The 26,139-nt window shown below is 38.4% G+C and overlaps 1 protein-coding gene across 9 annotated transcripts in view; it reads left to right on the top strand.

Moving 5' to 3' along the window:
* Positions 1-26,139, top strand: part of ARMC8 (armadillo repeat containing 8) — an 86,815-nt gene that overhangs the window by 1,598 nt on the left and 59,078 nt on the right. For 7 of the 9 annotated variants that reach the window (XR_008734382.1, XR_008734383.1, XM_055723325.1 and 4 more), the window contains exons 2-3: positions 862-938; positions 14,920-14,991. Coding sequence is in view for 7 of the 9 variants with exons in the window: in XM_055723325.1 (XP_055579300.1) it covers positions 862-938; positions 14,920-14,991 (149 nt within the window). In the remaining 2 variants the exon portion in view is untranslated. The remainder of the gene's footprint in view (positions 1-861; positions 939-14,919; positions 14,992-26,139) is intronic. The other 2 variants (XM_055723322.1, XM_055723324.1) reach the window with 1 other exon arrangement.

Genomic DNA, 26,139 nt, shown 5'->3' with positions numbered 1-26,139 from the left:
TATAGCTTCTTTCAGGGAAAACTCATAAGGAAAAAATGGGAAAAGCCTAATAAAAAGTTGAGCTGGCAAAAAGAAGAAGTGAAATAATGGGAATGCACCCTGGCACATGTTTGTGAGAACCTGGAGGGAAAATTCCCTTCCCCTTTCCCACCCTTGTTTTTTGGAACGCTTGCCATCTCCAACTTTGAATCTTCTCAAAGGGAATAACAAATCATTAGGGTATAAACGTTTAGCTTACAAGCATGGTCCTGTTGCAGAGAAAAGAGTTCACTTTGTTTTATAAAGTAGCTATGGGAATGTTATGGAGAATATTGTATTGCTGTCCCTGTTGAAGTTTTGTGGGATGTATACAGAAGGACAATCTCTGAAATGTGTAGGTATGTTATGGTAAAGCTACAGAAAAATGTCTTGATACAAGCTTCCTTATTTTTGGGAGCTTGTTTTTGGGTATGCTTCTTCAGTAACACTAACTGCTCTTATAAACTACTTCTTTCGGGAATTCGTGCTTTTTCTATATAGTAATTAAACATAATAAAACTGGAATTTAAGGCAGTGCCAATAACTGAAGTAGACGCCTTTTGTGTGCCCTGTTCATAAACATCACTCTGTTAACTCGCTTTGACTCATAACATGTTATCTACATTAAATACATCATTTTTTTTAAATCACACTTGAACAGGGTTGTTTGCGTGGATGTTGTCCAGCAGTAACATACTGCACATCTAAATATGATTCTGTGGTTTTGCTGCTATATTGTCCAATAGGTTTTGTAGACTTGCTGCTGCGTTAGCCATTCCTTTTTGTCTGCCATTATAGGAATTGATATAAACTATTACAATTTTTTTTTTCTTCTCTCTGCAGGAGGTAACAGCTAGTAGCCGCCACTATGTCGATAGATTATTTGACCTTGATCCTCAGAAAGTCCTGCAAGGTGTCATGTAAGTCATCTGAAACACACTTGAGCTGTTGGTTTTACATAGGCTAGGTTTACTTCAGTTCCACTGGAGTTGTATGTCAAGAGCAAGAAGCTCTTCCTATCTTTTTTTAAGAAGTCTTGTTGGAAAATTTTTGTGCAAACATGATAGTATTGTTTTAGCAGACTGTCGCTCTGTGGTGCATAGGGTTCATAATGCAGCCTCCCAGTTGCCAGGAATGAGGTTAAATGTTCTGTGAACATGCAAAACTATTTTTTTTTTTTTTTTTTTTTTTTTTTTTACATTTCTTCCTTTTGGCCGCTTTTTCTCCTTTTCCAGGTCTGTTGAGACTTTTTTTTTTTATTCCACTGCCAAGTCAGCGTACTTGCCTCTTTCCCCTGTTGCTGTGCCTGGGTGTTGGCTTTTTTTTTTTTTTTTTTTAATGTGTGGCTTCTTTCTCTCTGATGGGAACTGCAAGCTCAAAGAAAACGCCAGTGATGGGGGTAATGACTGAAAGAGTGAGTAGAAGACTTGCCCTGCTGAATAGGTAGTAAAACTGGTGCAAAAATCTGATTGCTTTCTTGCTGTCCTTGGGCTATAAGCTTTCCATTATATCCAGACAGCAATGTAGCAAACAAGGCCTGGCCCAGGACTGACTTTTGGTGGTGAAACCAGACCTTTTCAGGCTTACCAGTAACTTGCTGGCTGTGGCTGTCTAGCAGAACACTGGAAGACATCGAAGGACAAAGTGGATCAAAAAGCCAAGAAAGTTGGTTGTGTTGCTTAGGACAGTCTGAGGTGTTTTCCAGTAACAGATGAAAAAAATAATTCCGGAAGGTGTTCCAGGGGCAATGTATCAGAATTGGTGTCCCTTTGAAATACATGAAGAACACAGCACACATAAAACTGTCCTGGAAACATTATTGGTTTTAACCCCTTAACCTGTATAAAAATTTCTGTATAAAAATTTGAATAAGAACTTCACCACTGTAACTACATCCAGGTTCTTCACTCTTCCCTATAGGAGAGTCTGATTTTGCTTCCACCTCTTGGCTGCCTTAGTCCTCTGATCGTGAGGGCTGGTGTGATGGTCCCAGATGTGTCTCGTCCCACATCCAAGTGGGTTGACTGAGCCCCTCTTTTCTCCTTAGCAGATGCCCTGAGTGGTGCTCTCTCCCGGCTCTTTTTTCGAAGGGCTAGAACCCACAGCCCTGGGTAATCCCTATCTTTTGAGGTGTTATTTGTATCTTTTGAAGTGTAACTGATTTCCCAGAAACAGAAGTTTTAGGCGGTATCTTTGTTTCTGCTAAGATCTGAAATTCTTTTTCTTGTCCATGGATGTCAGTGGATTCTATGCTGAGATGCTTTTCTTGCATTTAAAGGCTTGAAAATACCAATTTATTTCATGATAGCTTTCAAAGGGCAGATTTGGGTAGTAAACAATGTTTGTGATGCTCTGGTTAAAATCCTAATTCTGAGGGTGTATCTTTGCTGGCGTTGAGCAAGTCCTATGTGGGAGATCTGTTATTTTCCGAATATTGGTGGATGGGTGTGAAACAGTCCAATTTAGAAAAGTATGTGTATAAAAGTGGAAATTATGTAGTGTATATATAAAAAATTTCTGTCAGTCCAAGATTCTCTTGGGCAGAAGAAGAATAGTGCTTTGCCTTTCTTTCTTTGACTTCACAGTGTCTGAAGAGATATTGAAGTTGGAATGGACTGATATTTGGGGTGGAGTAGAAGAGGATTAAAGTTCTATCAGAAGTTCCTGTCAGAAGCTTTACCAGATACCCTGCATACTTTGCTGAAAATCTTAGGTTCCTAAGTTGTGCTGGTTTTTTTCTTGCATCCTGGCTGAAAATACTGATGACCTAGATTTTTATTTTGATTGGTGGAACTGTATGAATATAAAGGATCAGAAAATAGGCTGTCTTAAGAGGCTTTGTTTCTGCAGATTGTCTTCAGTTACAATAGTCCTGTTCTTCATATGCTGTTAAAGACGCTTGAATGAATAACTTGGGTTTGGGGCTTTTTTTTAATTGCGTCTTTGTAATTTTAATGAAAACCAACTTCTAAATGAGGTTTGATAAAGGTAAACCATAGCTAAAAGCTTCTTGAACTTGAAAATCATACCAATCCAGGTGTCATCTTTTAACTTGAGAAAGCTTTGAATTGTATATTCTGAAAGTTTTTAAATGATCAAATCTTGTCCTTTCTTTCCCGTGAATTGTCAGAGAGGTAGTGTTCAGAAGCTTCTTTGGTCCAGACAGTGGAGTCTTAACCTGGCTAGGAGCTTTTTCCTCTTCCTCCTCTTGGGGAAGACTGAGAAGCTGTTTCCCTTTTGTCCTGTGCTGCTGTATGTGGTTCTATTCATCTTATTTCACAATGTCAAGTTTCTTGCAGAACTTTTGTTCACATCATTTCCGTCATGTTCATCCTGGGTGGTGATAGTTGGTAGGAAGGGGAGAATTGTGTGTACCTGCCAGTGAATCATGGATTTCAGTTTAGGATTTGAAATGTTGAGATTTTTACAGGGGCAACCACAGCCTTTTATTATACCCGATAGCAAACTACTTAAAGCGTGTAAGGCCTGCATCTTCATACCCACATCGGTAAGGCAGTGTGTATTTATCTTTCTATTTGCTGTCTTTATATGAAGCTTGCTCGTATGTATAAAATGCTCATAAAGCTCATTTTATACAGAAGCTTGCTTCTGTAAACATAAACTGTACATTGTGGCCATGCTTATACTTTAGGGGTCTTCATAGGTTTGCTTTGTGTCTACTTAGGCGCTGTTCTAAACCTTTCATCTTCTACATACTGTTCTACAGTTCAAATTTTCTCAAATAAGCTTTGACTGCATTCTGCAACATCAGCATTAATGTCAGGTGTGCAGCTATCGAATATGTTTAGTGTTGACAGTGCGTAGACTACCTCAGACAGATATTGTAGGGGATTAAATACTGTGTTCTCTCAGAAGTTCTCTTAAATGTTTTACCATTATTGTCAGAGGAGCAGAACACAGGTACCTCAGTAAATTTCTGCATTGTTAGAAGAGCTTCATTTGTCCAAAGATGGGTGCTGCAACATCATCCTTTGCAGAGTGGCAGTATTTTTATCTTTCTTTTTAAACCGTTCTGGGTGGTGATCCTCAGACTATAATTTGCTGTTCACTTGCTTTTAAGCTCAGGACCACATTGTTCAGATGCAAGACCGATACCTATTTTTGTCCTCTAATTTATTTGCTGGTCAGGGGCTTCTTTGAGAGACATTTTGTCATACTTACATTTAGCCTGATGTCTTCAAAGAGACAATCTATCATTTTATGGAGAGCGGTGTAATTCCATCTCAAGGGCTGGTTTTGAAAGGAGCATTCTTTCTGACAAATCTGGCTTACTCAGGGTCCCAACTGTTTCTCATCAGGCTGTTGTTCCTCAGCAGTCAGAGGGTGTCATCTTTTAAGGCTTGTAAATAATCATCTTTACGGTGCACTGAGAATTCCTACGCTACTGCTGTTTCTGTCCTTTATGGCCAGCTGGAGTTACTAGAGGAGCATTTTCCAAACTTGTGTGAGCATTTTATTTCTCAGGAAAATGAAAGAAACATCCTAAAGAAATAGCAATTGGTACTGAACACTGAGTTTCACAGTGTATGTCTACAGTATGCCTTTTTCTCAGGGAGCATGTCTACTGCTGTGGTGGGAGTATGGGTACAGATCTATGCAGCATATTTAATTTGAGTTATATGTGCTTTCTACACAGTATGGTATTGGGTGTTTGAGAACTGATGTTGTTAAGGAAAGTATAATAGTTGGCATATGGGTAAGAACTTGTGGACCACTTTGAATCTCACAGTTATGTTTTTGGGGTCCCTGCAGACTTAGACTGACAGTGCTGCAGTGGTTAGTGGTTATGCTCAGTGCTTTGAAGACTCTGAAACTGACGCTTTAGTAGAACCAAGATGTAATTGGGCTTACCTTTGTGGTAGGTTCTTGGATGCAAAGTTAGGTATGTGTTTAAACCTCCTTTGAGGGACAATGGACTTGTACTTGCATTTGACTGAAGGTGTTTTGTATGGCTTGCTGGTTTCTGTCTTCCTAAAACAGAAGATACCAGAAGGTAATCACAAAACAGTGAAAAAAACACTTAAATTTCTAGTAGAAACATTGCTTTCATGGAACCTATCTTGTATCTGTTTGTGGGCGGTTGCTTTGAAATGAATTGGGAATGCTTCAGTGTGTTTCTTTTACATCCAATTTTTTTCATTTGTGTGTTCTTGCATTTGGAAAAAAAAAAAGTTCCAGGCACATGTTTAGATGCTGTATAATAGTGTCTTGTATTTCTCAGCTATGGCAACTGGAATGAGAACATCAGAGCAGTGTTCCACACATGCCTGCAGGGAAGGCTGTATGAAATGCAAGAGGCAGCTTCTGTGGAGTGGGAAGAAAAGAAATTCCCATCTCAATTGTAATGGAGACACAGATACCCATTCATACCATTATGAAGAAGCTACTTCTGCCTCTTGTTCTTCATGTCTTGTTAAACAAACCTTTTTTTAAGACTAAATAATGAACAGCACTTGTTTTCACATTATGCCTCCCAAATGTATGCAGTCACATTTTCGGTCTCTCAGTGGGCACTTCTGAACCTAAACCTTCTGTAGGAGCCGTATTTTGTTTGCATATTGCCTTGCTTCAGTTTTCATCAGAAGGGCCCTGTGGAAACAGCAGTCCTTGGAGGATTGTTTCTGTTGTCCTTTACCTCTGTACGTTTTTGATCAATTTGCTACCTCCTAGACAGTACTCTGTAGTAAATGCGTATTCTTTCAGGTGCAGTAGGGAACTTTGAGGTCTTAACTGGCTAAGAACAAGTGATGTAATTTTTTGAAGCCTTGGTTTTATGCAGGGTCATTCACGTGCAGAGGGATGAGGCTTCGGAGTCTCTTCTGTTGATACTTTGTGAACTGCAGGATACACTGTTTGTGGCTTGGAAAAGGAAAACCTGTTCTTTAGGTTGTGGAATCTGACAGAAATTGGAGCAGCTTTAGGTGATGCTGAGAGGGTGCTGGAAGCACTACTCCATTTGTTGATTTCTGCCTTTAAGGAAGTAAGCTGAGGAGTCTAATAGCTGGACAAGCTTTCCAGAGTGATAGAAGATGAAATTGAAAGGCCTCAAACATCATTTGAGAACTAAGTAGTGCTTTGTGAAGAATGGCTTTCAGTATACTAGGTTTTGTAGAATCAGATGGAAGAATAGCATAGAAACAGAGGGAAGAGAGGAAGATGCGATAGGAAGAAAGTGTGTTCCTGTCATAGAACAAGATACTCTCTCTCTCTTGTGCTTTCTTTGTAATGCAGCAAAAGGTACAAATGCGCAAGACTTTTTCACAAGTAAATTGTTATGTATTGGAACTCCTGGTCTAATATTTAGAGGCGGGTTAAACTTTAGGAAATTAGGTATTTCTATCACATTTGGCCAGCAGTCTTCAGTCTAATAGTGTTGTTTAATATTTCAAGCCTTGCAGTTGCCATTCTGAGCCTGAGAGGGCTGCCGATTAATGAATCTGTTTCACTGCTGCCTTTCAGAAGGACATGAAGCCTCTTTTCTCCAAAATCCCTCTCTTGATGCCAGCCTCAGAGTAGCGATACTGTTTCTGTGATGATTTCAGGCTCTAAGCAGGATAAGGGAGGAGAAGGAACTTCTGTCCCACCAGCTGATGGAACTGGAGAAAACAGAGTAGGTCACAGAAGTCTTGAGGTCTGAGTTAGAAGTGGCAGACTTCAAGCTGAGCACAGCTGAATACTCTGAAGTCTTTCAGAATTTAACTGGCTTTATTAATCTGTTAGACAAAAGCAGAGTGGTTGCCTGTAAGGGAGGGCAAAACACAGGAGGTGGCTGAGGGAGAAATAGTTGTTACGCCCTTTGGGGGTGTGTAGGGGGTGCTAGTAAGAATGAGCTAGATAGAGGTTGAGGTTGAAGGAATGTGTGCCACAAAATCAGCAATGCTGCTGAGGTTGTGATTCTTAATATTTGGAGTTGGAATTTTTTGTTTCTAAGGTGCCAGTCCAAATTGGTTGGAATTAGCATTAAAAAAAAATTTGAATTTACTTACATTCTAAAACAAGCTTATTTTCAGTTTGTGATATAGAAGTACATTCTTTTAGGCTAGCTCCCTGTAAAGGGTTGACATTTCTAATAATCATTCAAAGGACAGAACTCTGTTTACCTATTTATTTGTCTACCAGATGATTAAAACGATTTCATTATGTATACTGTATTGCTGGTGCTGAACTGATAATTTAAATGTGTTGAGTTTTTTCTTAATTTTTTCTTTGGGAATTGTAAAGTAGCAGAAAGGCTAGCTAGTAAAATTACTTGCTAAAACATACTTCAAACGTGCGTTGTCTGAAATGTCCAGTAACTCCTCCTTAATATAGAATGAGAGTTTATTTGGATATAGATAAATTATGGACTTTCTGTCCTAGTGAGCACTTATAACATCCATTTGAAAAAGGAAATTTAGGCATGACTAAAGCATACAGAGGCCAGTACATCATCCTAGCTGATAGCTACTTGGGGCTAAAAACCTGAGGCTATACTTTCAGGTTGGAAAGACTTTAGATTATATAATAATGTAATGGGTAGTAGCTGTGTCAAATTAACAGGTTTTGGTGGTGTGTTAGCAATTGCTGGCCTAAGCTGACACAGTGTCATATAATATTATGAGCTCACATCTGAGAACAGCTAAGCAGGTGCTAGAAAGCCATTTTAGGGTATTTGCCTGTACTGAATGAAACTAAAGAGTTTTCTATGTGAATGACTTGCAGACAGCATTCTTTCAGTAATGACTGGTGGGCTTAAAATGGGAGAATGGACAAAAAGAACTTTAAATCAAGAGACAGTGAATGAAAAGTAGTGCTAGCAAAATGTAGTGTTACAGGATGCCTCTTCGCTTAATGAAATTTCGTTTAATTTTTGCTTCAGTTGTGGGACGCACTGTGAAATGCTGCAGGCAGTGCTTCATCCTGGGAGAGGAAATATGCCTGGTGAGAGATAGAGAAATTAAAACAAACAAACAAACAAAACCCCAAACCCCCCAGTTACTTTTATTTGATGGTTTGGGTCATTCATCTGAAGCAACAGTGAAGACGACTTCTTTTCATGTGGTTTGTCTGTTCCAGGATAGTTGTGAAAAAAGTGCTTTGCTGATCTGGTGTCACAGAGCAGGAGATGTCTCAGTTTCCGAGAGTTCTGCTGAATTGCAGCTGTTTTCCCCGCACCTCTCTTCAGATAATTCTTTGCTATTATGACCTGGTTTATTTAAATAGCAGAGATTGATGCTGAAGTTGAAATGCTGATAATACAGAGCTCTAGCTATGGTTTGTATGGCTTTGGTTTTTTTAGTTTAAAAAGTTTACGTAATAAAAGCTAGCTTAAACCCACATCCTCCACTGACTTCAAGTGTTTTAAATTTGAGCTATGTCATTCTTAACATTAAGTAAGCAATTTTTCTATTGATTAGTGATCTCGTGCAACTTGTAGCACAATTTCCAGACTCAGTGCAAAGGGTAAGGCAATAAAACATGCTTGAGAAAGAGGTGGGAAAAGCAGCATCTCCTGTTTTGTCAGTCAACCTAGAGATTTGAAAAGACCTTGAGTTAAAACTGCAGCCAAAGATTTGGGGTCAGCTTAACATATGGAGCTTGATAATAGAAGGCTAGCATGTGGATTGACTGACATAAACTCTAATATGGAAGTCCAGGATTTGATATGAGAGGTTTCTTTAGTCTTGTCACACACAGACATAGCAAGATAAGTACTGGAAACTGGGATAGATTCAGAGTAGGAGTAAGGTATAAATATTTCTAACTATGGGTGTGGATCATTGAAACAGCTTACCTTTCTATGTGGTAGACTTTTGCAAGAAAACTTACGACAAGGTAAGTTGCCTTTCCGAAGATGATACTTCAGATAGGAGATAAAGTGGTTTCTGTGGCATTGTGATATGGAGAAGCTGGATGTAAAGATTACTTTTAGCATTACCTATGTTATATTCTACTGTTCTGTGTTGCTGTAATTGTAGCCATGTGCTATTTTTCTACAGCACTTTGATTTTATGCAGCACCTGAGAGTACAGAATGAAGATTGGGAGCAACCACGGATTTAGGGTTTCCTTGTTTAAATGTTGAGTTTGTTTAGTTTGCACTGTATGTTAATTGTGTAACAGCTTCTAACTGTTAAAACTCAAACAAGTTGAGTAACAGTGTCTCATTGTGCTATCTTGTTCTTTCCTGTAAAATCACCTTTTTCTTTGCATCAACTGTTACTTTTTGAATGGGATTAGAAGTCTTGAAACTTTTTCCCAACCTGATGATTAACCTTGAAAATAAGCTGATTTATGATTTCTGTGGTTTGCTTGAGTTGGCAGGAGTTTTTAACATTTTACTCACTTGGTTTGGACTAGTAATCATGTTAGTACAAACATATTCCCTGCTAAAGGGGTAGAAAACAACTCACTTGTTGGGTAATTAACAGATACTCAAGCTGTAGTAGTGTCCATCCTGGAAATTAATTCTGTCAAAATAATGACGGACATATTTTAACATGCAAAATTTGTCATTAATTCCTGTTGTTGATTCTTTCGCATCTGTCCATAAAAATGGGAGAGTGAAAGCAAGGGGGAAGGAAGAGGCAAAAGCTACAGAAAGCATAATTGTCAGAACTTTAGCTCCACAGTTAGCCTCTGACCCAAGTCCAGCCAGTCCAGGTACCGATTTTTTTATATGATACTGAAACTTAGAACCTCTCCTGAGTTGGGGCAGTTTTTATTTGAGCTATGTCCTTGTCTTGAGTACCAGTAGCTCAGCTTTTAAGAAGATACTTATGTTTTGAATTTTTGAAAACCTTTTCAGAATGATGCTTTGCGTCATTCTATTGTTTGTAATTTTGATCAGCCTCTGGTAGATAAATCTTCTGGTCTGACAATGCATTGTTTCAGATGCTTCCTCTGTGTGTGTAATTGTCTCGGTATCTCTTGTAACTATTTCATACTAAAAGTAAAAGCTTTGGCTTGAAGTGTCTAGGACTACTTTCTCTGATTGTTCATCTTGTGTTTGATATAATTCTCTCTCTAGGAAACTCTTAAATATGGCTACCTACTCTATTTTCAAAAGAAATACGGTGAGAAAATATCATGCAGGCTGTTTATTTCCTCCTCTTATGTGTAGTTCCTATTGTTGCTTCCTTATTAAGTCACTGTAGCTTTTCTCAAGGTCTTCTGTGTTGCTTTGCTAGAAGGTGACATAGGAAAGCTCCAGGGCTTCCTATAAGAATTCTAGAATTTGTTACATGTTACTGTATTTAAAAATGTAGGCAAAACCAAATTAGTGCTGAGGAGTCTATGTATCCACGTTGTTTTCTCACAATGTCTTTTGCAGAAGAGGGGCAGGTATTGGGGGTTTGCTGGGAATGCTTTAGTGGTCTGGTTTTTCTCAGCTGGGAAGCTTGCTCACACCAGTTCAGAGAACTGCACACTAACTACTGGACACTTCTGGAGCTTTTGTCGGGGGAGTCACAAACTTAGAATGAACTTCACGAAGATATTGGACTTAAATAATTTCTTTTTAGGACAAAGTTCAGCACCTTAATTTGCTTCTACAGTACTAATTTGCATTGACAGACTAGAAAGCTAGTTTTGTCAGGACTCAGACATTTCATAATTACATTTTTATTGGCTAGGAATCATTAAAACTTAAAGGCCATATTTTACTTGCAAATTGTTATGTTTAATATTGCTTCTTGCTTATCTGAAGTAGACTATCTGGTGTCTTTAAACAATTGCACACCAAGCATCAGAATAAAAACATTAACTTCATAGACAACTGGCAGATAATTTCCTCTTGTAACTCTTGTTGAGCTGCATTTGGATGGAAATTAGATTATTTTTGTGTGAATTTTATGTACAAACATTCATACTGTGCTAATACACTTACAAAACTAGCATGCATTGCATTTTATTTATAGCTAATTAATTGAACTGATTGCTTCTGGGTTTCTATGTTCGAAGAGATTGTTAGAGCTGATAAACTTCTGATAATTTCCCCCCCCTCCCCCCCTTTTCTAGAGCTTGTACGAAGAAAATAAATCTTTCTGCTTTTCCAGTCACTAGTTAGTTTCATAACTTAAAACTGAGTGGTCACAGGATTGAACCGATGAAACTATTTCTTATTTCTTTAAGAAACAATAAGAGATGGAAAGTGCTGGTTTAGCACTTCAGGAAGCAGTATTTCCAAGCACTTAGCTAGGATCTCTTTGCTGTATTTTATTGTTGGCAGCCTATATTATGCTGCTTGAAGGGGTTTTTTTTACCACATAAATTACTTTATTGCATTACAGTAAATGTAGGTATAATAAATATCAGCTATCAGATTTTAGGTATATACATTAAAATCAGTGTAATTCAGGTTATTCTGTTAAATTACTTTTGAACTTAGTTTGAATCTAGACTGCAAGATTTAATATGCAGAATATGTTAAACCAGAAAAGCACTACCCAACAAAACACAAAAAACAACAAACCTCAAACACATCTTCAGACCTCTGTCATGTGAACCATCTTCATGCTTTGTCTTTTGGCTCTACAGAAAGCTACCTCTGGGAAGCTGAGAAAATTGGTGGTGCTGGAATGTACTCTGTACAAGTGCAAGATAGGTGTTTTTCTTCTGAAGCTGCTCATGCTGGGCTGCTGTCTGGTAGTGGGGTCAATAACCTTACTGAGAGCTTGGAGCTGATGACTGGAAATCCTGGGCATCTCCCTCTTCTGGATCATGGCCTTCTCCCAGGTTAGGCCTAGAATGACAATATGCTATATGTTCTTTTGAAGTTCTCATCTCTTTGTAATAGCTGTTTCCTTCTTCCTTATTTGAAGGACTCCCTTTTGCAATAGGAAATGGGAGTGGTGTGCGTGACATTCAGAAATAAAGTGGTATCCACTTTTGGACTACAGATTTCTGAGGTTTCTTTGTTACCTCTTGTAGAAGATGGTGATCTTTAGTGCTCTTTCTCCTTGGATGAATCTCATGTCCTCTTGGATCTGAAGTCAGTCAAGCTCAAACTTATTGGAGATGGTGTTTTCAAATAAGGGAGTTGCCCTCAGTTTTTCCAGGGCTCATGATTCACTGAGGATCTGGTAGACTAGGATAGCACATGGTGGTGTTTTCTTACGGAGATTAGCTTCCTGATCAGGGAAATCTCAATAAAATTACTTTTTATAGTAAACAAAAAAAGTCTACTATTATTCAGCATTAGGTTATGGCATTTTAAGGATATCCTTGGTTTCCATATCATCCTGCTTCATGTGTATTGAATAGGTTCATTTCTGTAAGGGGCAAATTTGAAGAGGTAAGTGCGGCATGGGACTTGGGAGCGCCAAGGAATAATGCACACGAACATGGTGATCTTTGCTGAGTCCTATCTCTGACAGTTTTTGGTCACCTTACCAATTTGAAGGTATCTTGCTTGCAAGTTGAGGTGGTTGAATGTACATGTGTTGGATTTGTTAGAAATCTCAAGTCTGTGACACTTCTTGTCTATCTGCCATGACCTTTCTGAGGAACTTTGTGAACTAAGATGGAGAAACTCATCCGAATCATTTACAGATCAGGACTGTGAGCTCACTAAACCTCTCAATTTGAGTGTTATGGAACTCAGCCGTGTTCCTGCCACTTCTGAAAGGGTGTCTATATCAAATTCTAAGAGGCAGTACTTACTACGTGTTAGATGGTTATAAGGTCAGCAAGCCATTTGATTGTGGAGTTGGTGCAGGAGTCACAAAAGTTTGTTAGTGGTGTTTTGGTTTTTTTTAAACACAAATATATTATGTATAATCACCTGAGCGGAGGTGATTTTTGGATAAGACATATGCTGACATTAAAATATCACCAAAATCTTTGGAGTGCTTTGCCAGTGCCTTCTCTTCAGCTTCTTAAGATGCCTTCATGGAGAACATGATGCGATGCAGCCTTTCTGATGACTTTGAGAGCCAGTGCCTAAGGGTAACAGGGAGAGGTAGCCTTTGAACCTTGCACACTTGCTGGTACAGTCTCCATTTCTTTGAGACATCTGATCATTGCTTCTGACATTGTTTTGGACTGGCTCTTGTATATTAAAAACCTTTAAAAATGACTGGGATACTTTAATATCAAGCATTCAGCATAGAAACCACTGAAATACTGTTTCTGAGTTCAGTGAAATCAAGTCTATTCCTGAAATTTTCTTGGGCTTCCAGCTTAGCCTGTCTTCAGATCTTGCTCTTTCTCCTCTACCTCCTGTCTTGTGGTGTGAAGTTACCAAACTTACAGGAGATACAACAGAAAGGACCAGTATGTCCTGCTGACACTCAGCTGTGTAAAACTGTGCGCTGGGGAGGCAGATTCCTGTTAAGTAATGGCTCACTTGACAAGTTGTTTACTGACTCTGATTGTGTTAAGAGATACAGTTCAGCGTTCAACTGCTTTTAATGCTGCTCCCTTGTTGGAGCTCCAAGATCACTAGCCAAACTTGAAGTTAGCCTCTGTTTGTTTAAAATTCCTAGAGCACTCTTCTGTGGCTGGGTAAGTGTATGCAATGGGAGAGTGAGTCATATGGAAATACTTCAGGAAGAATGGGCAGTTACTTTTTACTTTTTACTAATCGAGGTTTATAAAAGTTCGGTTTATGCCAGTCCAGATATTGCCTGCCTTGGCTAAGAAGTGTAATGAAATGAATTTAACACTTGGGACCACTGCTTATTTGCAGCGGAATTTGCATGTTCAGGGGTTACGTAAGGACTGTATAGTGTTCATGCAGGCCAGGGTGGATCCTGAAGAACAGGGCTACTCTAAATCTCTTAAAATTTGCAGATAGGTGAAAAGTGCAATACAGTGGCAAGAATAATAAGCAACCACTAAAGCTTCCAAATTATTAGATTGAATGATGGGCATAGATAGCCAGTGATTAATTTATCAATTTTGCAACTACTAACATTATAATCAATCTAGTGTTGTTTTTTGTTGATAAAGAATTACCTGAATTTGGGCTGGTTTTGTCCTCTGCTTTTACCCTACAACTAGGTTTCCTAGAAAACTTGATTTTCTGAAACTGGTCATAAGTTGCTAGCTTTCTTTCAGATTCTCTGGATATTCATATTTATTCAGTATGTTCATATGAAGAAAAAAATATCTTAAAAAGGTGGTGATGGTTTTTAGGATCTCGCAGCAATTTTCTGAAAAACAAGGTTGCAAACCACACATTTTCATCAGACTTCTTAGTGTGTGCAACCAGTGTCCTCTTTCCAGAAGGTTTCCCTTGTACCTTTACCATGGTATGAATGCCTTTAATGTGTTTCACCTTGCAGTAACTCTTAGACAGGAAAATGAATTTGTGTCCACTTTATTCCTGGGATTTTGACATACAGATGTGTAGGTGTCCTGCTGAAATTCACAAAGGGAAGCCTGTGGTGAAGAAGAGAGTGAAAGCCTGGTCTCTGGAGACTGGTGATAGTTCCTCGTTCCTTTTTTTTTTTTTTTTTCATTTATATGTGTATGTATTCCTCAGCCCCCCCCCCCCCCCCCCAGCTTGTCTTTTCCTGCACCCAGTAGAACATTCAGTTAATACTTTAAATTGCTAATATTTGATTTCCCAGCCAATAGTGTTTTTTTTATTTTAGAAGGCTAGTGAATATGTGGGCACAAAGAACCACTATATCTAGTTTTCCTCAATGATGAGACTTCTTCATGTCTGGTGTGCATGTGAGATAGTTTGGGTTTTTGCTTAGTTGCATAAGCTGGGACATAATGGAATCCCAGAGCTCTGGGGTATTTATCTGTGGGCTGTGGATTCCTGTAGGTGCAGCATGGACGTGTGGAAGACTACTTAATAAGCCTTCATGGAAATAGTAAATTCTATAGATTAAGCCCTCAGTACCTCAGCATAATTTACCAGGGTTTGTTTTTCTTTCTGGATTTACAGAGATATGAAAAATGCTGTAATTGGAAACAACAAACAAAAAGCCAACTTGATTGTTTTGGGAGCAGTTCCAAGGTATGTCCTTTGCTACTCTCCTTTTCACTGATTCACAGCAGGTCTGGAATAATGATCCTTAGATCACAGGCACTTTTTTGTTTTAACTTTGATTGTAGTTGACTGCATACTTTAATGTAACTGAGAGACTTGAAATATCTGTTAAACTCATGTATTACAGAACAGGCTGTTGAGTAATGCTTTTAATTTAGAATTTCATAAATTCTCTAAAGTAGTCTTGGTGATTTTTATTAAACTTTATCAGCTCAGGAATGAAATTAATTTCTGACATTGATGATGATAATGATGGATGAAAGTCTTAATCCTGTTCTTCAGCCAATTGCTTGGTGAGTTCGCAAGTGCAAATGTGTAAGGTTATGTTAAAAATATAATGTAAAAAATACCAAAAACATCTGAGATAATTTGCTTGTCTTCTCCACCTGCTTCAGAGGATTGAAAACAATTGATCATACTTTATTGCTGAATTACTGCTTCAGCTGATGTTAACATTTTCTGGAACCCGATTCCACTAGTACAAATTTAACAAGTAACTTTTAGCTACTGGATTGCTCACTACAGCTTTCATTACACCCCTCTTCTCCTCCAGCTTTCTTTCAGCCACAATTTGCAGCAATGGAGAAGGAGAACATTGGGGACAGCATTACTTCTGCTAGCAGTACGGGACCCACATGTGATCCTTTTGCTTAAATGGCAACTAGGTCCTAAACCATCCTGCTTGAGAAAGCTTCTTCTGGCTTGTCAAAAAATGCATTTTATTTGCAGGGAATTTCTTCTCATTTACAGATTGAGTTTGTGTCAGGGCTGGCCCTTTAAATTATCTAGGGTTTAGATGTGGAGAAACCCCCTCTACAAAACCTGCTGAATTATCTTCCTTTTTTGACCACATATAAACAGGCGAAGAGAAGACCTCACATGAGACGAAAAGATTGAAGTGGACGTTTGTTGAAGATTATGCAAAGTTTAAGAAATTTTTTTCAGCAACAGGCCTTAAGGGATTCTTGCAACTACTGTTGATTCTTGTGATTCCCATTATAAAATTGACAGAAGATCTCAAACTTCCAAAGCTAGAATTTGCCTGTTCTTAAATTGTGTAGGACTTCATGTTCCTTCAGTTATCCTGCTTTCTGCTGTTGTTCTGTGCCCAGTAATGAAAATCCAACGGGGTTTTTTTTCTGTTGTTAATGCCTTCTGGCTGTCAGAGTAAATTATATGGTTAATCTGTAACTGCAAATAAATGCCTGGGTTTGGAAAATCTTAAAAGGTCAACTATCACACATGTCCTCACTTCAGTACAAGTTATCCTCAAGTGACAGGAAATCTAGCTTTCCAGACTAGAGGTATATATGAAGGTAAATTGGCTTGGGTTATTGTGAGAAAAAACGATTCTCACTGGCTAAAACTTAGGTGGTATCTACCCCCAAGTGCCCTTCTGAAGCCTTAAAATTTCCTCAGGGTGTTGCAGATAGAGTTGCAATAGATTATAGACCATTTGAATTAGAGAACTGCTTCTGTTGTTCTCTCTTAACAAGGTGGTGGGAATTCATTGACTTTTTTTGGCATGCCTTCTAATTCGTGAAATGGCTGCTGAAGCTGTTAGATTACTGGAACCTTTGGAATTCCAATCTGCAAAGTTGAACCTTTCCCTTAGTGAGAACAGGAGTAAGCAAGGTAGCGTTCTTTGTTTTAAGTCTCCTCTGCAAAGCTAATGAGAACAGTTTTCATTTCACTGAGTTAAGACTGCAGTCTCCCCAAGGGAAATTGATTCTTTTTTGTAATGGCATGGGGATTGTTAGAGTGCTGCTGCTGTTTTGTCCTGCGGTTCAATTTCTTGTTTACTCATTTCTTGCTTCTTTGTTCTTCCCCAAGTATTCCTCCAGCAAGCTTTCAAAAGATACCCTTTAGACCCAAAGAACCCCTTCAGAGTTCTGATACTTAGAAAACTATGTTCAAATATTACAGCAGACTAATACGAAGTTTGGAAACAAGTCTAGGAAATATCTTTTTGTTGTTGAAATTGGGCCAAATACTACCAGTATGTATGAAGTATCCCTATTATTTTAAAATATTAGACTGCTGCTTGTTTGGAAAGAAATGCAAAGTCTGTTGAAGATCTCCATACAGGGAGAAAATGCTGGGAAAGAATGGCTGAATCCCTGTCATTTCTAGGCCAGTGGCTTCCCGTGTCCATGAGTTAACTGCTTAGTGGTGTCACCTTTGGAAAGAGTGTTCCTTTAAGGTTCAGTCTGACCTGTGGTCACCTCTTGACCACTTGTTTTGAAGAGGGTGCTAATTAAAAACTTGATTGAAGAAAGCTTGTGGAATTGCCATGTCTGGACTTAAGAACAAAAAATGTTAAGAACTGTACAAATGCATAGACAAATACGGTCCTAGATGTTAAGGATATACATGTAGCCAGCCTGTATGTGGATTTTGTTTCTTAAGAAATGATTCTCTATATCTCTTCCTCTCTACAGAATCAGAATTATTTCTTTACATTCTCATGAAATGTCAGCTTCCGGCATCTCTGTCGGGACTGCAGGAATTTTACTTTTTCAAACTATTACTTTTTAGTAGCAGTCCCAGAAAATAAAATTTTTGAAGTTAGGGGGGGGAAAAAAGGTATTTTGATGCAATAATACAAAGTTCTTTCAGTGGCAGGTCAACTTAAAAAGTCAGCCTTGCCTAAAAAGTTTGCTACTTGTATCATCCTTCAATTTTTCTAGGGCTTTTTCCTTCTGCCCCACATAAAATGCTAGCAGGGAATGAGGGAGCCCATATAATTATTGGTGTGCTCCTTCACTTGACAGTTTTATAAGAACAAATACTGCAGCTCTTGCGCCTATCAATCTCAGACATCTCTTTGGAGTCCAAGTAGGGTATTTAAAGTTTTTTGTCAGTTGCTCTTACCTCCTAAATCTCAGGAAAATGACTGAGTCCTCAGTTCATATGTAACTTCTTTCTTCTCTAAGTCAGCTTGATAGGACTTCTGGCTTAACAAAACAATGTCCGTTTAGTAGCAGTTAGTCTGTAGTGCTGCTGGCTCCCAGTCCTCTGAGTTGTAGTTGAAGCCCCTTTCTGGTGGAGTTTATAACAGAGGCTAAAAAACACTTGTTTACTGTGTGGTCCAGGCTGACAAGCATATTGTCATCATATTCATTGCCACTTAATCACACCTAAGGCGCAGGGGAACTAGACTCTCAGTTCAGTGGTTGTTAAGTGTAAGGACCACCCAGGTATCTTGCCATTCTTTGCCGTAACTTCAGAAGTGAAGTAGTCTTTCCGTCCCTGCTCTGTGGTACCTTGAGGGCTCCTTTACACGCTTCCCTGCAGGCTGCACATCAGCTACATTTCAAGGCCACTGAATTAGTAAGTAGGTTAGGTTTTGATTTTAGGCAAAAGTTATTGCTCTTAGGCTCTTTTTGAATTCTGCAGGTAAACAGTCTCAAGCCTCTGTCTGGCTTACAAAGATGGAATTAGAAAAGAAAAACATTCAGTGAAATGAACATATAAGTTCTTTAACTTTGTTTTGTAAGCCTGTGGATCACTTTCTGGTACGGCATTCAGTGGTTTGTAATCCAGTCCACAACTGCGCCTTTTAAGCCTGTGACATACCTTCTTCCTCTTCCTCCAGTGGATAGCAGAGTGTAGAGAAGGCAGTGTTAAATACCAGTCATCAGAGCATAGCTTTGTCTTCCTGTATGTTGTGGTTATTTTTCAAAGTTCTGACTTGTGCTATTTTGTCAAAAATGTTAGCTGAATCAAGTTATTGCTTATCTAATTGTTCCTGAGAGTTTAATATTTAAAGTCTAATCCAATTCAGAGCTAGTTTCTCATTAAGAGCTTCAGTTACTCCTTTGATCCAAAATAATACAGTTTTTTTTTAAAAATCAAATCTTAAACCTAACTTTCCAAGTCCTTTAACAAAAACACTAAATGATTCTTGTCACGTGATAAAAATTATTTTCTGACTTCCAGCTGATGCTTCTCCAGAGTCTTAAGGTGTAAAGTCAGCTGTTTGGAGCTGTAACGTGGTAGTGTACTTCTTCCCAAAGCTAAAGGCCTACCTCTAGATACATAAAGAGAACTTTATGTAGTTAATCTTCACCCTTCCCTAAGTAATTTATTAGGGATTCTGTTTAACTGTTGGTTTTTTTACTTTTTAATTTTTTTTGAGCACATTTTAAATACATACAGGATAGCTGATGAACCCATTCCATTATGTGAAATTTGAGTTCTGTGAAGCATATTGTTAGGTTGTCTGTGGAAAACTAGTAAGAATTTGTTGGGGTTTAAACTTGTTTCTAGGGATGTGAACACACCAACATAGACAGCCATGAAATTTTGATTCAGTTCATTGTTAAACATAACCAAATGCCGTCAGTTAGTGGTTTTTTTTAGTTTGCCACAAAATAAAGACTGCTGCTTTGATAACTGTGTAACCTACTAATGAATGAGAAGATATCACTATTAACTGGAAGGTTCTGTTACATCCCAAAGTCTGTCAGCTAGCTTTTATATAGGCTAGTGTCTACGTTAAACAAAAGTATCTGTAAAGAAGATTTTGTTTGTAGTTTTAGATGGCAAACACTGGCAAGACTAAAACTGATGTACTGATAAGTAAGTAGAGAAATTAATATGTCTGTGATAGTGTTTGAAATGATTGAGTGTGTATTCCTTTTGTTTTGAGATTTAAAAAGAAAACCTAGGCAGGATGGTTTTGCATAGCTCGCAAGTATTGTGATCAATTATTTGTTTAAATGCATGGTAGTACAAATTCGTAGATGATGCAGGATGTTGGTACTTGGTCCCATATGGAGCTTAGCAGAAGAGCACTCTAATGTATTGAATACTTTCGTACTGGGGTGCTGACTGTTGTAGGACCAGTTGCAGGGCTGCAGGGTGAAAAACCATCCTGTTGCTTTCAGCTTTTCTTGGAGTTACTCAGGTAAATGTCAGATAATGTTCTTAGTTAAAAAAATAATTTACTGTTTAAGTAGAAGATAAGCAACAAACTCCCTTCGTATGGGTATTTAGGAATAAAGAAGCTTGTGCATATATAGCAAGTACCACTTTAGTTTACCACCAAGAAAGTATGTCTGTTAGTTTGTGTCACGGAAAGCTCGGTGTCATGGCTGCAATACTGACCAGCCTGCTCTAGCTGATCCTGCTGTGAGCAATGGGTTGGACTAGATAGCCTCCAGGGGTTCCTTCCAGCATTATCTCTTCTGTGATTCTGTAACCTGATTTAATGAAGAACTCCCTTTGCATGTCTAGTTTTTCCTTGGGGTTGTCCTTGAAGTCAGGCACTCACTCTAGAAGTTCTTTTGAGGCAGAGTAGTCTCCTGTGCACACAGGTTGTATTGGCACTTGCCTTGAGTATTGCATTCTAAAACCATCCTTAGATAATATAAGGAAATACTCCCTTATGAGTGAGGGTATGGTTTCAATTAAAGCCTAAATCTCTTAATTTATGACTTTATATGCTGAAATTATGCATGAAAGATGAATTTGTGCAAATATGTGTTGTGCTTGGTGCACGTGGTCGTGCAAATCTTCTTAATTGCTGGCTGGTTAGGATTAAACATAGCAGTATTGAACCCAGTACTATCCCAAAATGGTTTCAGTGCTATCCCAAAATGGTTTTAGACAGAGGTTCTCTAAACCACCTTTGGAAGTGTGACTGATCCATGGACCTGATACTGAATTTTGGTAAAGAAGAAACAGCATAGCAATGGATTAGGAGTTAACTTGCATAGCTCTGACATGACTTTTTCTTTTGTACCTTGAACAGTGAAGCTATGGAACTATTTCAGAGAGCAAATTTAGTCATCAGTGTTCACTTACAGTCTAAGGCTGGGTTACTAAACAGATGTGATTAGGTTTAGCAATGACAGCAGATAATTTTTGTGAATGTTTTCTGGTTTCTAATCTTAAGGTAGCCACCAAATAGAGTTCTCTTGTTGGAAGAGTTCTGGTATTGTGAAGTGGAAAGGGCCAATGAATGGTGGAAACTGGTATGAGAAATATTTAACCTCTGTGTCTTTTGTTTTTTTCTCTGAGTGACTGATGGTAGATGATGTCTGCTGTTGAGTATTTTCTGATGGTTTATTTTCTGTTTCTTTGTTAGACTATTAATTTTAAAAAGGTAAAAAATCCTTAGGAGCTGGGGATTGTTTTTCTTGATAAAGGATAAATAATATTGCAGGGTTGCCAGTTCTGATGAATCATACAAACACAGGATTCAATACAGTAATAAAAATATGAAGAACTGTACCTTTGGAGGATCTCTAGGTTCACCACACACACTTTCCTGTGAGGAAAAGGGAGCAGTGAGTTATTTTCATGGCATGGAAGAGGGAGAAAAAACTTCATCATGGAGGATCTACCCCTTTTATGGAAAGGAGGTGGCAACTCCTTCCTGTTGAGTTTGTCTGTGCAACACCTTTTGTTAAAGAGAGAATAAAACCTGAACCATTCTTAAGCATGAGGGGATGAAGCATGCCTGCAGTCACTCCTGCAGACATGTGAAGAAAGATTTCTAATTTAAGGCCTAGAGAAAGAGCAACTCTAGAAATGTCAGTGAGGTGGCAGATACGAAGCTGGCAATATTTCTGTTTTTTGTGGTTTGGGTGATAAACTGGACTTTGATATGCCAGACAACCTGTCTTAATATGTATGACAGGTCTTCGTTTTTAACAAGAATGAACAGTGTTTGGAAATCAGCTTGGGAGGAACAACAACAAGAAAGGCATAAATAATTAAAGCTCAAAAAAACCTATGCCAGTTTTAAATACCAGATTTGGGTGTTCTAACTTTTTTCCTAGGCTTTAAGTACTTACTAGTAAAGATCTGTTGGGATTTTTTGGTTGTTTGGTGGGGGTTTTTTGTTAGCCTAGTGGAATTGCATTTTATAGAAGGCTAGGAATCTGTTAGGTTTCCCATGGTCAGTTGATATTCTGGGGAACAAAAACGTTTTAAAACTGGAAACTAGTATTTCTGAAGAAGAGTTGGTTTGATCATTCTAACAACGCCATAGGTCTATCAGTAATAATATATGAATTGTTTTGGCACAAGACATCTCTTAAATGCAGAAGAAAGTGCAATGTGTATCTCTTCTTCATAAGAGAGACCTGGCATGCTTAGTGATCATCTTAGCTTGTTACGTGCTTTATAAAGCAGTTTTTGGAAAGGTTGTGTCCAAAGCCAGAAAATACTAGGGTCTACTCAAGTTCGGATCTCTAGTTTGCATTCTGATGTTGGCACCTTTTTGGTTTGGTCTGTTTCAGTGGAAAACCTTTTGGATACAGAGCACAAACATGAGATGGAGTTGGGTTTTTTTGCAGGTGGGGGTTTACCCTTATAGAAGGGTTGCTGAATATGCAACATGCCAGCACCTTGTTGGCCTGATGCTACCTCCCATTTGAAACATCATCTGATGAGATAGTGACTTAAGTTCAAATGAGCCTTCAGGTTCCATGGCTGTGTTTTGAGCTTTTTGCTTTATTTTTGCTTGGCATCTTTCTTCTCTGAAGTTAGTATTTCTGGAATAATCTTGTCCTTAATCCCTCAGTGCTCAGTAGCAACTCCTTTCTTGTCTTCCTTTGTCTGAAAACTTTTGTTGGTTGAAATTCAGCTTTTGTGGCTTGCATCTCCTCTTTCTGTTGCCTTGGGTTTAGGACTGCATTATGCAAATGAAAATGCCTTCGGTTGCTCTGAGCCAGGCGGTACAGTTAAAGGTGCAGGTAAAAATCCAAGTTGATTTAACAGGTCTCTTCTCACAGAACCACCCCTCTCTGCTTCTGATCATATGCTGCTACCACTTCTGTGCAGTCACACAATCATCACCACAAGAAGACTGCTTCAGCTCAATAATCAGAGAAAAAACTAACTTTCACAAAAAAGCATTGTTCTGTTGAGTTAAAAAAAAAAAATGGTCAGATGAGCATAGACATAGAAGCAAGCAAGACTGCCCTGTAGTAGTAGAGAAGTGTATGTACATCTGCACCTTGCAGTGCTGGCAGGCTCCTGTTGGTGACACTGATGAATCTCCACGGATGGAAATACTGAAAAACAAGCAAGGCAGTCAAATAATTTGATGATTGATCATCCTGCCTTGGTGCAAGGTCAGTGACTAGAGGGATTCCTTACAGCTCTGGTTCTGTGATCCTCAGTTCCCACCCAGTTAACCTCCCGACTGCAGAAGTTGTAAGGTGTTCAGATCAACTTGTACTGCATGGCCACTGCTGGTGGTGTTAATAAGAATTGTACTAGTGACCAATTATGCACACCTTTTGAAACGTTCATTATCTCTGGCATGTTACCAGCTTTCTTTCAGGAACTCTGTATGTTTGGACGTAGTGTTCCTAGGTCTGTCACGCACATTAATGAGGTGTTTTGTCCAAGCTTCTTGGACATCCTCACGAGGGCAAGGCACAGTTGTTTCCTGATGTCTTGTTCTGTTCTTAGCTGCACTTCTCAATGGAGTTTTCTGTGTTGTGTACTCCACAGAGTAGGGATCTGTGCCCAAATGTAGTGGTTTGCACACTTAGGTGAAGGAGCTTCATCTGCGATGCTGGTATTTTTAAAGACTTCCTTTGCTCTAGAGTGGTGAAAGAGGAGGAGAGCATAACAGGCCTCCTGTGGTTGTCTTCGCTTTTTTCTTCAAAGCGAGTCAGGGCCAGTTTACATAATGATATGTGTCTTCATGAGAAATAACCCTCACCACAAGGATTGTGTACAACTGCAGCAAGGTATTCTTCTGCCCCAGCTGTGACGTACACGTGAGGCAAGGCAAATATTTGCAGTCAGCAGAATTGTGTTAGAGCTGTTTCTGTTTAAAAGCTGGGCATCCCCCTCACTCTGAAGTGCCTTTTCTATTAGCAAAAAGGAAGTTGTCATTAGAAGTATGACTTATATTAACACCTTTTAAATTGTGTATTTTTATTAGAATTTTAAGTTTCATGTTGCAAAACATCATGTAAAGGGTAGCTTTACGATATCTCATAGTATCTGTTCCTAAGGAGCTGTAAGAATCAAATCTGAAAAAAAAAATATCTCAAAAATGTATTCTTGACATCCTCTCCCATGTGCAGATGCTGAATGTTGGGCTGTGATAGCAAACGGAGTGGGAATGTAGCATAGCCATTTTGTATGTAGTGGAGAATTTCAAAATGTGGGTGAATGGGAGGTCAAAACCTAGCTTCATTTTTGTTTTAAGGTTGCTTAGCATCCTCAGACCTTTGTTGAAACTTTGGTTTGTCTAAATGAACAGTAGTTTTTCAGATGGTGGTTATAAGCTGATTCACTGATGCTTTAATGTGGAAAAAATACTTCCACGCAGGAATTTCTGAAAGACTGAGAATAAAGTGTGCATGTTGGTGGTTTATAAAGGTAAATGGAATGAACAGTTCAATGGTGAACTCACGAATAAGACATCAGTCTTGAGCAAAGTGGTAAGACAGTTGAAGCAAGACTGGATGAAGATCTTGCTTTATATAATGCCTGTTAACATATTTCTTGTAAAACAAAAAGCTTGTCATCTGCAAAGTGGTCTTTGATGAAGGTAACTGACATAGTCTTGTAAAATATTTGAGCCTGTGTCACACTTTAAAATAATACTAAATGGAATCAGTGTAATTCACTGTGTTAAGTTCAAAGGCTTTGAGTGTTGTTAGTGTAAATGTACCTTTGTCTGGCTTCAGGAGTTGCATGTTGATCCCACATATTCTAGTATAAATGGCTACAAGGAAAGGATGAGTGTTACTGAACTGCGTGAAAGTACACCTGTTTGTAAGAAGGTGAATCAGACTGCACTGGCTCAATGCAGAGTAACAAGATTTATTTTCAAATTAAACTGATCACTAGAGAAAGGTGAGGAAAAACTTGATTGTATTCCTTATTTACTCTTACATGAAAACTGTTGTGTGCCTTCTCTTAATGCAGAAGTATTACAGTGTCTCAACTTTGGATCTAGTTAAGCAAAGAAAAGTTAGATTGGATACAAGTTGTGATGTACATAGAACAAACAGAATTAATATAAGTGAAGATGTCTAAGCATTAGAATTACTATGTAAGCTGAGGCTCCTTGTTTTGTTTCTAAAGGAAAAACTTGCTTTGCAGTTTAATTCCCTTCTGCTTGCAGCGCTGTCATACTGTAGAAGGATGTTTTTCTTTGTAATCCACATGTCAGGGAAGTGTTTGTGTTACTGTCTCCTTTACAGACATTGAAGTAGTTGGAACATTTTCAACAGTATGGTTCAAAGCTGAGTCCTACCATCACATTGCTTGACTTGGCTTTTAAAAAAAAAATTGACAGGTACCATTTGCTTTGTATGAAAATTTTCAGAACTAGTTACCTTTGCTTTGTAGTTTTGTTTTTTTAGCTTGATAGTAGAGTTAGCCCCAGGCCCTTGGATCCAACTTTTGGACATTTTGAATTAACTTGTTTCTTCCAGAAGTGAGAATGTTTAGGATACATTTCTTTGACTAACAGTCATAAAAATCCTTCATATTTTTGAGTCCTCATGTGTAAGGATCCATAAATATTTGATTTGTCACTTCAGATATTTTACAGAAATTACTCTTGTGTACTTTTAAAATGATACTTCTTGCTTGGGAAAATTATGTGGCCAGTGATTGCTTCCTGTTATGCTGTCTGAAAAGTAATGCTTAAAATGCATTAAAAGGAGCAGTTTTTAAAAAAATTGTATGTTGTCCTATCTTGTTTGATCTATTCTCATACTTTAATTTGGTTCACAGTTTGGGATTGATGCTCACTGGGACTTCTCACATGTTAAATGTAGGTCAGCCTCTATGCATGTATTAACTTTTTACTCAATACTCTGTAAGCCTATGGTAATTCATGTGCCTCAGTAGTACCTTCATCTGTATATTCATTTCCATGGTATAGTTTTCAGACCTTCTTGCAATGTACTGGAAGACAAGCATCTTCCAAGGTAGAATAAGAAATCGATCATTCCAGCAAATAGTGCATTCATCTGTTTTGCAAGAGGACTAGTAATAAATATTCAGATAAAAACTTTAATTCAATCATGATTATTTAGTCATATACTTTGATAAAAGATATCTTAAGATTCATGGTACTATAACCCAAAGTGTTAGCCTGAGGTCTTTTTCCACATGCCTGCT

The sequence above is a fragment of the Falco cherrug genome, chromosome 11 (genome assembly GCF_023634085.1).
Source record: "Falco cherrug isolate bFalChe1 chromosome 11, bFalChe1.pri, whole genome shotgun sequence".
Classification (NCBI taxonomy): domain Eukaryota; kingdom Metazoa; phylum Chordata; class Aves; order Falconiformes; family Falconidae; genus Falco; species Falco cherrug.
This window is presented reverse-complemented; position numbering and strand designations above follow the sequence as displayed.